The sequence below is a fragment of the Temnothorax nylanderi genome, unplaced genomic scaffold, assembly GCF_030848795.1.
Source record: "Temnothorax nylanderi isolate EJ_2023f unplaced genomic scaffold, tnyl_v1.0 TNYL_tig0014_pilon, whole genome shotgun sequence".
NCBI classification, from domain to species: Eukaryota; Metazoa; Arthropoda; class Insecta; order Hymenoptera; family Formicidae; genus Temnothorax; species Temnothorax nylanderi.
The window spans coordinates 252,135-265,861 of NW_027249076.1; the positions used below are offsets into that span (position 1 = coordinate 252,135).

Consider the following 13,727-nt stretch of genomic DNA (forward strand, 5'->3'; position numbering starts at 1 on the left):
TTCGGTAAACCTTGGCATAGGTTTCATCGCGTCGTAGGTATTCCTTCCTAGAGAGGATCACTTTCACCCACCGTCGTTCCGGTATCCCATTTCATCAGATTTTTGTGATGGAAATTACTGTTTGTGTTTAGACTAACTCTCGCGAGTACGCGATTTTATATTCTCCGAGCCTTAGAACCGTCAATCGACGGGGCTGACGGGAGGGTTCACCGGTTTGATGGGATCGCTGCGCGCTGTTTGAACGCATCCATGCCGGCGAAGGCTTTTGATAAATCTGCCGTCTGATAACGGAATACGCTTGTCCGCGTTGTATGTTAACAAGTGGAACTTTTTAATAAAGATGCAAATCAGAAATGTTACGGTTTATTCCTACGTCGGGCCGCAAGACGCAAACACGAGTAGGAAATACGTCCGAAAGTTTGAAAAAATTGATCTTATCAAGCTCCGTTAATTTTGTGCATACTTTATGATGACAACGTTTATTTATCTTATGGTCTTTTTTTTCCTTCTCCCTATATACATATTCAGACATATATATACATATTTTATACTAATTGTAAGATAATATATATGGATAAACGAAGATTATATAGCCAAGTTACTTTTACATATATAAATTTTACAAGTTTATTCAATATTTAACATTTGCGCCTATCTTTGAAATATTTGCTAGTAATTTTAGAATACTCTACACAGTTCTGTCCGTGATTACGTAGGGCTATCAAGGAACGTTTGTGTGAGTATGGGATGATTTGCGTTGGAAATGAATAGCGCCGAGTGACATCGTGCAACCGTTCCTTGAGTTTCAACACCGAGTCATGCGTTTGTTTCGCGCTGAAAAGCGTTTCATTCGCGAGTGATTTCCATAAAGAGAAGCGAAGGGGATGAAACCGGGGAGATGAAGTGGGACGAATGATTTTTTTTTTCGTTCGTTTAATTGCGGCGATATCCCTATTTTTACAGGAAGAAAAATGACCGTTGACAAAATACTCTCGAGAACGTATAACGCAATTGTAAATATTTAACAGTATAATATTTAACTACCGCGTACTAATTATAATAATTTAATTGTAATTGTATATCAGTTCTTTGGTCCACGATATAGAAAAAGAAGTTATATATTTTATATGTGTCTTGTAAGCTTGCTAGGTTCAATCACGTTACGATTGTAATCAGAATTATGTTTTATGACGAAATTTACTGAACGAAAGGCGCAGATCGAAAAGCGATTGAAGCGCGATATTCATCGAATGCTACGAAAAGACGCGCAGAACGAAAAATCGCCCAGGAATTCGCGTCCTTTTGAGACCACGGTCCCGGTAGTGGTCTCGTTCTGGAATAACGACGGTGGTAAGAGGGGCAGAGGGAAAGAGTGGGAGACGGAGGGGGTAGGGGTGGATTAATAAGAATGAAATTGCAGGGTAAGGGCCAACGTCGTAAAGTACACGGTCGATGAAATCTCGCTCACCCCTTTTTCCCCGCTCCCTCGTCCTCCCGGGATCGACGGAGGGCACACGGCGTCGTTATTAAAGGCATCGTAGAAAATAATAAAATGAAGATTAATAGCGCGAGCTCGCGTGCAGCCGCGATGATGCATCGTCAAGTGCAGTATGCATGAAGTTGTTTACGATATCGCCCGGAATTCCTATTGCGAGGGAGGAAACGGGAAGAAAAGAAACGCTCTGCTGCACGAGTGGTATCGTTGGAAATATCTGACGTAAAGCACAGCTTTATCAGGCGCGGCACATGTCATACATATCTACGGAAGAAACGCTGACGCGTTAATAAAACGATACAATATTTCAGTGTTTGGAAAACAATTAAATCGACCTTATTTATGGATTATAAAAGCATTGTCATATTAAGGAAATTTTTTAAATGCAATTTGCTAATTATGATTCCCCTTTCTCAAATCAGTGTCGATTTTTTACGGTCGCAGCGCTTTATCGCGTCGTATCGAACATGAGGAAGCAAAAGTATACGGGCGGACCGGCCGATCGATGTTTAATTCTGGGGAAACACGCGAGGCCATCGACGTTAATCAAGTTTCATGCCGCCGCGCTACTTAAGATCGTTCAGAAATCCGTTATAAATTCAATTTACCCGGGCCGGATATTCAAATTAGTCGTAGCAAGTTTTAAGTTACCGCCGCGCTGCCGGGGCGGTTACGCGACCGTATATTAACCCCTGCTGTCCGACCACTCCGGCATATTAAAATCGCAGATTTGTTCTCTTAACGCCCCGCCGTGAGCTGGAAATTATTTTCCAGCGCTCGATATTAGTGCCGATAAGAGCGCTTAATGCGGGACAGATTGGAAATTCAGAATTTTATGCGATTAATTGGAACGCCCATCCAAGGACTCTGTTGGAGGGGGGGGGGGACCTATTTAAGAGATTAACTTGCCAGCGATATATTTTCCCCGTGACAAAAAAGACGAACGACTGAATGGACACGAAATTATTAAGCGAAACAAAAGAAGCTGTTAGGAAATGAAAATTGGGATTTGAATATACTCGGGGTAAACGAGAAAAATTTAATTGCTCGAAAGTTAACATTACCCGAGTTCAGACTTTTTAGTCTACGAGCTACATTGCAATCTTAACGCTTTCACAGTCGCTTTGTCTTTACGTTATTAGATCGCCTCTTTATATTATATTAAAAGATGCCGGAAACTTTCCCTTTAAAGCGAAGAAAAAGATTTCCATTTATATTTTATGGAAATTATTCATTCACGTTCTCGAGAATAACATTGATTATAAAACGGTATCCATTATTTTCTGCATGCGCATTATTATTTTACAGTAATTACCGACGACGGCATATTTGCAGATACGACGATATCTGCTCCTGTTTAAATTTGTTTTCGGTGGTACTCACTGCACAGTCCTTCATATAGAACGCGTATCTCCCGTCGATGCTGACATGCCTCCAAGCGAAGCTTGCACTCGTTGCCGTAGCTGATGCCATCATCGCCGCATACGGGTTGAAATTCCGCCGGACAAGTCGGACATTCGCACACAGCGCTGCCGCCGATCTCCGCGCAAATTGCGCCCCATTGACACACCTGCGAACCGAATAATCACATATAGGGTTGTGTACGAGGTAACGTTGCACAGCAGGAAAAGCTACGTCTGTCCACTGTTCGTTTTGTTTGCTCGTTTCAATTAAGCATCACGATTTTTGGCCAATTTGCCGATGATAAACTGACTATTGGATGTTATATTTGTCTATAGATCTTAGATTAAATGCTGGTATTATAAAGTAACGTGTTCAAACTGCCTTAACTTGTAGAATACGGGAAGCTTATTTTTCGTAGTATAACACTTTAACATATATATGGAAGTTATAAATAAAAATCATAAAAAGTCATGAAAAAACTAGCCCCCCGTCCTCTAGAGGTTAAATTAAGGCAAACGAAAATGTATTGGAAATGTAAATAAAGAACGAATTAGATGGCGGAAAGTCTATCGGCTATATCGAGAATATCGTGGTCCAAAATCGTTCATGAGAAATACATGGACGAGAAACTCAACGCGAATGTTTTCCTGAAATTCATCGAGAGCCTCGGTCTCTCCTCGTTTCTTCTTGTGTTAGTACCTACTACTAGCTTTCTCACAGAAATATCCGGCACAACGTCATCCAATTAGCGACAATTGCTTTTGGCGAAGGAGCTCGTCGAAATGGTGAGGATCTCACCTCGGGGCTTTCGAATTTTGCGGGGAATCGAGAAAGTATCGAGAGAGAGAAATAGTGGAAGAGAGGAAATTCCCTCCGCACTCCATCGGACTCTTGATCCCTTCCAATTTCTGCGGCGAATACATCCAGCAATTTCCATTTCGCGAGCGAGCTCGCCGTCGATTACGAATCTAGTTTTGTAGACCAATTGCTGGATGTTCGTATAACTTAAATTTAGCTAAGTTGTTATGACACTTGGAATGTGTGTGACACGTTATTTCTCATAAAACTGAAAATAATATTCCTGTCAACATCAAATCACAGACGCGATTTATGATAATCTAAATCTTTAACCATCAAAAATCATTTCCACCTTTTGCAGAATTTATTTCGGATTTTTCTGTGCTCGGTATCCAACGGAAAAAAAATAAACAAGGATATGTTTTATACGAATATATATCCTGTTATAAATTTTACATGTCAGTTACGTTGGTTGCGCTCTACATGTCGTATTTAATCAATTTGTCGAATTTAATGAAAATACTCGAAATGCGGCTCGTCTTTCCCGAAGAGAGCGATAATTCACGTCGTCGAAACTCGCGAGGATGCGACAAGAAATCTTGCTCGCGTCGCACCGAGCGCGGAAACCGGAAGCGGAAACCGCGAGCGTGCCTCGCGTTTCCGTGTGTGAGAGCCTGCTAGCTGAGACTGACCTTCTCGGAACAGGGTCCTCTGGAGCCGCATGTGCCGACGTAGGCGATCTCGATGTTGCTCCTCGTCAGACACGCCTGCCTCTTCAGCTCGCACATAGACGTGTAGGTTGTTCCGCCGCGGGCGCACACGGGCCTCATTACCGGCTCGCACTCGGGACGACATTCGCAGTTAGCGATCCCCTGCCGATTGATCGCGCACTGCTCGTACAAGTTGCATTTCGCCGTTTCGCAGGGATTGTGTCCTGGAAAATCGAACGACCGTGTAACATCCGTCACGATTATTCTTACTTTCATAAGATATCTGAGAAATTGTGTATTTTTTCAATATACGACTAGTGAGATATAAAAAAACCACAAAAATTAATTCAACAAAGAGCTATATTGATTGCATTTCGCAATATTCGCCACTTTCATAAAATCACTATTATTGTATTAATACCTTCCATATTTTGATAATCATTAATTTTAAATAAAAAATATTCGTTCCTCATTATTTTATTACATTAATACGCACAGGAGGGTAAATTCGCAAGCTTTTGCGTTAGAAATTATTCGTTACTATGCAACAATCGCATGTAGTAACATAATTTATACGATTTTCCGAATATTCCATTACTATATTACGACGATTTTATACTTGAAAAAAATAAAATAAAATAAAATAAAAATAAATAAAAGTTTTTTGTATTACCGGAGCTGCAGCCGCCATTGTAGATTTTCTTAAGCGGTAATTTCGATCGACAAGCTTCCTGTCGAAGGTAGCACTCATTCGAATACGTCTTGCCATCGCTTCCGCAAACCGGCAAATATTCGAGGCCACATTGTTCCCCGCAGCGACAGACTGGTTGTCTCAAATCGTCCAGTTGACAGACTTCCGGTTCTACGCACTCAATGCTTCCGCATGGGTCTGGAAAATGAATTCGCAATTAACAGCGGGAATAACATGAATTTAATCATATGTGCGAGAAATGTGATAATCGTGTGAAAAGATTCTTCTTAGCTTCCTGAAAAATTGGAAAAAGCGTTTAATTATCCTCAAAGAAGAAAATTATTCTTTCCCAGCTCTGCTATACTTATATTTACTCACGGCAAAAAGGATCCTTAATTATCTCTCAATTACAGGATTCATCTCGAGTAATGGTAAGTGAGTTGATCAAATGACCTGCGTGTTAAAAGTTTCATTTGCATTCGATCGGCTTTCTTCCATCTCATTTCTGGAATTACTATTAATCCCGGCGAAATCGAATGAATTTAAATAACCTTCTCGCGATTCCTTTTTATGAGTCATCATTTGCATACGAGAGTCGGGAGAATCTCGCGTAACGCGAGGTGGACGGATAATGATGGAAGATCGCGGGGAACCGAGCGGGTCCAGTTGGAGGAGATACGGCCGCACCGAGATTAATCTTCGCCCTCGACCAAGGAAGGAAGAGGAAGTTGGATTCCGTTTCCTGTCTACAGGCGGGTAGACTAGGTTTCGGCCTTACGCCGAAGCGGCTGACGAGGCAAGTTCTCCCCCGGCGGCGGCGGCGGTGGTGTTTCTCGTGGTGTTAGCTCGAGTTATAGTCCAGTGGAGCGACTAAACTCGACCCTTCCGTAACTCAAAACCTTCCAAAACCTCCTTAATCGGTGCTTGGTGCATCAGTTAAGTTTCGAGTTCGGTACTAATCGATCTCGGGAAAAGTATCATCGTTATGCACCGTCCAGTTGCGAGACGACGACCGACATATTGTCGTTATATATGATCGCGCTATTCGAAAAACGATATTCCGAAAAATTAAGGCAAACCTCCCGTATTCTCATCTCTCTGCCGTTCATCCGTATCATCTCGTCTGATTCAGACACCTCGAGATGATTAGAGATTAATGGACGACTGGGGATACTCCTCGCCACCCTTTTCATCGCTTCGTAATTCCATCTCCGTGCGATGGGGAGAGGTCCTTATATCGCTTCCATCGCGCTTGCACCGGATGAGATAGAACGATGTCATCGGCGTCCTTTCAAGATCTCCGCGCCTTAATGGGATTTCTCACCCTGCTTCTTTCCCGCCGTCCGCCTGCAGCAGCGGCCTTCATCGAAACACCGGCCACGATCCGACCTCCCCTCGGGGGAGAGGGAGAGCGAGAGAGTATGAGGTTACGTCGGCGCGTTAACTTCACGCGACATTACCCTGATGTGGATTTCTTTGTATTATCGGGCCGGGGTCACGACGTGAAAGCCGTCGGAAGATCTTTTCAGTATGGACGACGGACTTGCGTTCGACGGCTGGAATCTCCCGTGGAACGTGTGCAAAGACGAGCGATGCGGGTATATCGCGACGCGGGTGACTGATGAGCTGTTCGCACATTCCTTATATTATTGGCGAATTATCATTTAATTCAATGGAAAAAAAGAGACGCGACATGCACGGGATATCAATTTATTTACGGACAAATAATTTCAACGATGTATATCACGTATAATTGTTGTTGTGCAGCGAATTATAGTTTAAAGTAAATGTGCCAATGCCGGGACATTTATAAGACCTATGTCTGGACACCTTTATCATTTTAGTTTTTAAATAAGTAAAACGCGAATTAAAATCAAAGATAAAAATATAATACAAGAAAAATATTTTTATCTTTGATTCTTTGATTTTAATTCGCGTTGTAACTTATTTAAGGACTAAAATGATAAAAATGTCTAGACATAGGTACGTGTCCAAGCATTGGCACATTTATCTTAAAGACAATTTTATTCCGGTAAGAAAACACAAGCTTCTTAAAGGATCCTTGATTCATCGATTCTTGATGAATCGAGGACCAGCCTGCGGGGTGATTTTCGGATAGGAGAGACGCTCGCGGGCCAACCGACTTACGTACACACAGCGAGAGTGCATCCTAGTTACTTCCGCTAAAGCAACTGCAAATATCGATCCTTTTTAGACGCCTTCCTTTCATGTGCAGATACCGTGCGCATACCTCTCCTCCGGCATTCTACAAGTACTGCAAAGCGGGAATATCTCAAAATCGCTCGGCGTTCGGTAAAAGCCTTGTAAATTGCCCCGTCGCCTTCATCCGCGGACAGAGGCAAGTCAGCATCATCCATTTCGTCTGTAGCTTTACGATTTTGCCAGTTTGCAAGTCTGCCTTCCCTTTGGAAACGTCGACGTGTCGCGATGAGGTTTCAAGAGAAAAATATCCTTTATATTTATATCCTTGAACCTTAATACGTATTAAATAAATGAGAGGGGAAAAATCCTGCAGGATGAAACGCATGTTAAACGGCGCGTAAGTTATAACGTACAAGCTATAAACCTCCCTGGAGCTAAAATCCCGCTTCTCGTTTTTCTCGCGCGCGTCTCAACCGCGAAGAAAACATCCGGAAGTCTTTCTTTTCGCCCGCGACATCCGGAAACTATGGGAAGCTATACGAGACGAGACGCGGATTGACATTACGCGGGCGCAAGGTATAAGGGTATTATGTCTGGGGAGCAATGACTGGGTTTATGTTAACGGCTCCTCCGCGGTACTTCCGGCTTGATGTACGCTCCGTCTTTCGCGCAGCTGCCTCCGTTCGACCTATCCACGTTCGTTCCTCGTCTTCGCGTAAGCCTATCCGTGAATGTTTCTCTCTCTCTCTTCCTCCTCGCGCCACTTAGGCCCCGGACGCGTAAACATGTGAGCGCGTAAGAGCACAAGACGCAATTTACGGGGTTGCAGACGACGTAAAATTTCGACTGAATTCGAGCGGCGGAGCAAGCCGGACAAATTGCTGTCTGCTTGTGTAAAGATAAGTTTTTTACGAGCGCGTCAAGAGGCGGCCAGAAAGTGGTGACTGCCTCGATACCTGGTCCACGAGATGATGTTGCGATTGATAGTCGATGGTAACTGGTCGTCGAAGATAACATTAATTCAAATGATGTTGCAATCCGCACTGAATATTGAATCCTCTTATGCAATCTTCCTAATGTTTCGTCGGCTACAAGTGTGCGTCGGATTTTAATCAAAATAACTTTTAAAAGAAAATAATCGTTTGCTTCGCCAGTAATAATTAATAAAATAGTTACTTAATTCGACTTAACTGATCAAATTGGTAAGTTTTTAATCAAAATAACTTTTGACAGAAAATAATCGTTTGCTTCGCCAGTAATAACTAACAAAATAGTTGTTTAATTTGGCCAGTTAGATCGAATTAAACAACTATTTTGTAAAATAACTTTTATCGTGTTCTCGTTTCTTCTAACCAGCTGCTTTCGCATTGAAAATTATAGTTCTTAGCAGATTCCTTCAGAATTGCTTTCCAACGACTCCGATAGCGATGATGTGACAACATGATTAATATCTAATTCGCAGCGATGATATTTGCGAGATCGATGAGCATGGTAACCGGAGCTCGTTAGCGGGTGAATAATGAGCGCAATACTCACTTCCTCTCCCGTTCCCTGTAATCGAACTCGCGCGAGTCCTGTCGAGTACCAGTCTGTTTGTCACCGCCACTTTTTAACGACGGTAACGTCCGTTCTTGCCACTATCCAGTCGCGGCAATCTCGCCGCTATCGACACTTACACGATCATCGATAACCGATCGCACCCGTTACTTATGTCCGTTCGTTTCTTGCCAACTAGCGCTCGCCTTCGACGCGGGGAGATCGTTTCCGGCGAGAGATGGGTCGCTCCTGCTTTTTTTCGCCGATCTCAAAAGCTCGACGTATATAAGCGCGTCCGTTTTCTCAGCTGGGGAATCGTTTCCTCGAACCTGACACCGCCGGAATTTCCGGCTCGTTAGGTTTCCGTTTGCGAGAGGTCCCGTGGATAAACACATTTGCTTGTTGGTTTGTCTCGGGTTTACACCACGCGTCTCTTCCCTCCCTCCCTCCCGTCGTCTTTTCGCCCTCCGTACAAGGGCGAGCGCATCCTCGGCGCGGCTCAGCCCGGCTCGGCGAGTGTGAGAATTTAGTTGAATCCATTTCCGAGGTGCCACGCCTCGGGAATCCGATGTTCCTTCATGGCCGGCTCTACCTTTTCCCGGTCGACCCTTATTTCGGCACGTTCGAGCGTGAAGAAAATAGCGCGAGCGCGCGCGCGCTTTTCTTTTTCTCGGGGCGGGATATGCGTGACGGGAGCGACTTGCGGGCGGTGTCTCACGAAAGCGGAAGAAAAGAGCGTAGCGAGCTGGATAGAGATGATAGAGGCGACCCCTCCCTTCTGCGATATATGCTGAAGGAAAACTCGCCCGGAAGACGAACGGAGGCGCACAAGCGAGTTGGGAAAATATTTCCAGGAGAAAGCGAAATAAAAATTTAATCAATACGTTACCATTATCGATGACGGAAATATGATATACGAGACACGGTACTGAAACGTTATTGTACGTCCAATGGTGATAAAAAAACGAGTAATCGAAATAAACCAGAAAATAGTAGAAATAATAGAACTGTAGATTTTGCTCGTGTAAAAAGAACCTTTGATTTATTCGCAGCTGCTGATCTGACAGATCTGGAATTTTCTTTTTCAGAATTAATATTTTACCTTTTTCTATTTTCTTTTTTAAATTAAAACTTTCAAGAAATGCTTCAACGCCGTATGCTGTTCTCCTTATAATATATTTACGACGCTAATAAAAGTAGCTTATATATAAGGAATCGATAATTATGACCGGCTCGACGTCGCTGCTTTTGAAGCAGATTTTCACCCTTCCGCACAGGGTTTCAAACGCGGCGGCTCGACTTCGCCTACTCTTTTTCCATGTTCCGTTTCACCATCCAATCACGACCGCGAAATAGTAGCTGCGCCGGCGAACGAGGAAGGGAAGCCGAAAAGTCTTCCGAAACTTTTGGGAGTTAATTTGATTTATCGTACCGTCGTACACCGTCACTTCAGATTCATGCCTCGAGCCACCCCCTCATCTCGGGCGATGAGATAGCGAGAGGAGAAAGAGAGATAGAGATGGAGTCGCGAGAAATTCGCGAATGGGGATTCCGCGAGGCGAGGTGGTATACTTTACGAGAATTTATTATTGATTCCGGCGTTTAAAAGGGCCGCAACTGGCGCCGATTGATAAAAGGGCAACCCCATTGTTGTACTAGGCTTTCCGCCCAACGAGAGAACCGACTGAGGGAACTCCGAGTTTTCTCCTCCCTCCCTACCTCGCCCCCTTTCCCAACCACCTCGTCATTCGCCTTCGACCATTCCTAGCCGGATATTGCGTTTCATTGTTCCTGGTATAATACAACGGCAGAGAAACAGTGGAATGAAGGGAGAGGACGTTCATCTTTGTAAACTTCCGGCGCTCAGCCCGAGCTCCCTTTCGATTTCTCTCCATCGCTCGTCGCCTTTACGTCTCTATTACACTTCCTTTCACTGTGTACGCGCGCCGTTATTAAGCTCCACGACGAACGTCGCGGATTTATCCTGGCGTACGACTAGACGAAGATTATTATTTTCAAGTATCGCTCGCTTTACACGCTCGTAGAATTTACGACGCTCTACTGCGTGCGATTCTCGACATGAGATAGATGCACTTTCAACTGTACGCTCTCATGCCCCCGTCATAAAACCCCATACATTTTATGAGTCCTTTCAAAGTTTATCCGTAATTTTCACTCGTTAAAATTGCAGTTTATACTTGTGCAGTGCTGAACCGTTAATTACAGTAGCCACTTATTTCCGTTATGTGGAGCTTTAAAAAAATTACCTTTTAGAAAAACGTAAAAGAGAGTAAACAAGCCAAGTTCGCGCGAAAAAAACTGTTGTACAAAACCAAGATTTTATTTCATACATCAGAAAATTTAAAAACAGCGTAGCTAGATTACTTAGTAATATTATAAAAGTATTTTACGCTGTACAAAAATATATTTAATGACATTAAAAAAGCAGAAAATAATTACACTAGCCATTTATTTCCATTATTTGGACTTACTTTTTGATCTCCTAGACAAAATTGAGTCGTTTGGATCAATTGCACATCGATACATACTTAGAACAAATATATAAAAAAAGTTTATATCTTTTGAGGTCCGCTGTAAAATCGACTTTATCTTTAAAGTGAAGCTTATACGTTATGAACTCACATTAGAGCTTTGTCCTGAATTTCTATCTCCATTATTATCAAATCGTCCAAAATTCGCTATTTGTATAGCTCTTTACGTTCTCATGTCCTCGACGATTATTCCTAAGGAGTGCAGATTAGAATCGTTCGGCGACATATTTAACTAGCTCGTTAATCGGCGGCTGCGACTACCGTAACCGTTACTGTCTACCGCGCGCTGAATTGCACAGTGCTACGAAGAAGAGCCGGTGTGAAAGAGCGAAGGGGGAACGGCAAGGATGGACTTACCTAATCCTAAGCAAACACGGCCTACTCCCGGTAGCTACCTGTCTGATCAAACATTTGTCTTTACTACTCGGTTGATTAAACGCCTGCCAAGTTTGTACTGCTTCTGTGGTAGGGAGAAGGGAAACTCGAGAGCGAGGGGTTAGACAAGGGGGAGAGCTCTCACATTCGTGGGTATGTGTACGACTACCTGTGGACACGAACGGTGACAGCTGTGTGGAATATAGCGCGTTAAAGGGTGAATACATGTATGGGACGTCTTATTGTTAGACTACCATTCCCTTCCGAAGAGAAACACCGATAGTCTTATCGATGTAGTCTCGTCTATTTAAGAACTTAACATTTGATATCATGGTGGAATAAATTTCAAGTAAGTGTGATTTAATGTAGTAAAATTTTTTGTTTCTTATCAATGAGGAAATTTTACTTGATCGACGTAATGCCAAGTATTAAAAAGATAAAAATAACTTCTCCTTTTCAATTTTTACTCAATATTAAATTTATTAAAATTATTAGAGAAGATCGATTCTGGTTTTGGCAAATAATTCTATAAGAGAGCAGAGAATTCGTGAGACATCCTGTATAGGAAATCCTGATCCCATGAGGGTTAGCTGGAGTGATGTAGATGTAGTTAAGAAACAGTTAGGGATGGTTGGTCGGAAGGGTGTCTCTTTGCGGCTTGACAAATCGCTTTAGCCGGAACGCAAATAATTGTAACGAAATATTGTTTGGAGGAAAGTAGAAATAACGGCGTTTTAAGCAGATCGGCTCACACTAGCGAATTGTGGGACGTGATAACTTGTTGACAATGAATAATAAAATACGGATGAATGGGAAACGATAACTCATTTAAAAGAATCCAAAGTTTGTAATGCAATATGGAAACAGTGCATAATTCTAATATATGTATCCAAAATTAATTTTACCACAAAATAAAGTAGAATTGCATCGATATCTAACTTTTATTATGTACATAAAAAAAAGATTTTATGCCGTATATCATAAAAGTCATAAAAAGATAATTGTAAATGGAATTGTACATTAATCTTAATTTGCTTAATTGGTTCAACAACGATTAATCATTAATCCTAATCAATTTAAATCAAGGTATGCGCTATCTATAATTATGCATATTAATTTATTAATTTATTTTAATTTATACATACTTAATGCCAATTTGTCTGTCTAATATTTTAAGCTGTACATAATTCATAAAACCAATATATTAACAATTTACGCTTCATAAAATTACCTTTGAAAAGAGATGCTCTATTTAAATAATCTGTTTTTATTTAAATTGGATTGTGTGCGATAATAATAAGATTTATGTATGTAAATAAATTTTGTTATATATTGTATTATTTCTTAAAATACCAAAACCGCTTATTCGAAACATTCGTTTCGTTACATTCGCTATAGAAGCACTTACCGCATTTGCCACGAAATGCCACGGTGATGTTAGCACCTTTCGTACAAGCGGCTCGATTTAGGTCGCACAGCGTCGGATAGTCGATCCCGTCCGTGCCGCAGACAGGCCCCGATCCCTCGTGATCCCCCAAATTTGGGCAGAATTCCAAGCATTGGCAGGTCGCCTCCTTGCCGTCCCTGCTTCGCACACATTGCGAGCCTTGCGAGCAATTCAGCTTCTCACAGGGATCCTTGATTTCTGTAAAAGAAAACATCGAGATTTGGCATTAGTTAACGTCGCCATGATTACGTTATTTAATAACGTGTGAAGACAGTTATTTTCTGATAACTTTTCTTTAAATGACTTAATCAATAATTCAATTAATTTCAAGGTATAATCTATTATTAAAAATGTATATACAATTACTTATATAAGTAATGTCACATATAATATTTTTTCAGTTTTAAAATGATTTGTAATCGTGATATATAATTTCTCTCAAAAACTGATATTATTTACAATATCCTTCTCAATTTCTTAAAAATAAATCTGTGCATTAAATGGTCTCTCAGACAGTGATTATCAGTTATTGCACATTTCATCGAAGTGAAAATGG

The 13,727-nt window shown here is 41.9% G+C and overlaps 1 protein-coding gene across 2 annotated transcripts in view; it reads right to left on the minus strand.

Moving 5' to 3' along the window:
- Window positions 1–13,415, minus strand: part of LOC139768102 (agrin-like) — a 41,481-nt gene extending 28,066 nt beyond the window's left edge. For both annotated transcript variants that reach the window (XM_071697946.1, XM_071697945.1), the window contains exons 1-4: window positions 13,133–13,415; window positions 5,081–5,296; window positions 4,390–4,631; window positions 2,879–3,065 (exon numbers count right to left, since the gene is read on the minus strand). In XM_071697946.1, the coding sequence (XP_071554047.1) occupies window positions 2,879–3,065; window positions 4,390–4,631; window positions 5,081–5,296; window positions 13,133–13,385 (898 nt within the window). In that variant the 5' untranslated portion in view covers window positions 13,386–13,415. The remainder of the gene's footprint in view (window positions 1–2,878; window positions 3,066–4,389; window positions 4,632–5,080; window positions 5,297–13,132) is intronic.
- Window positions 13,416–13,727: the final 312 nt, after the last annotated feature.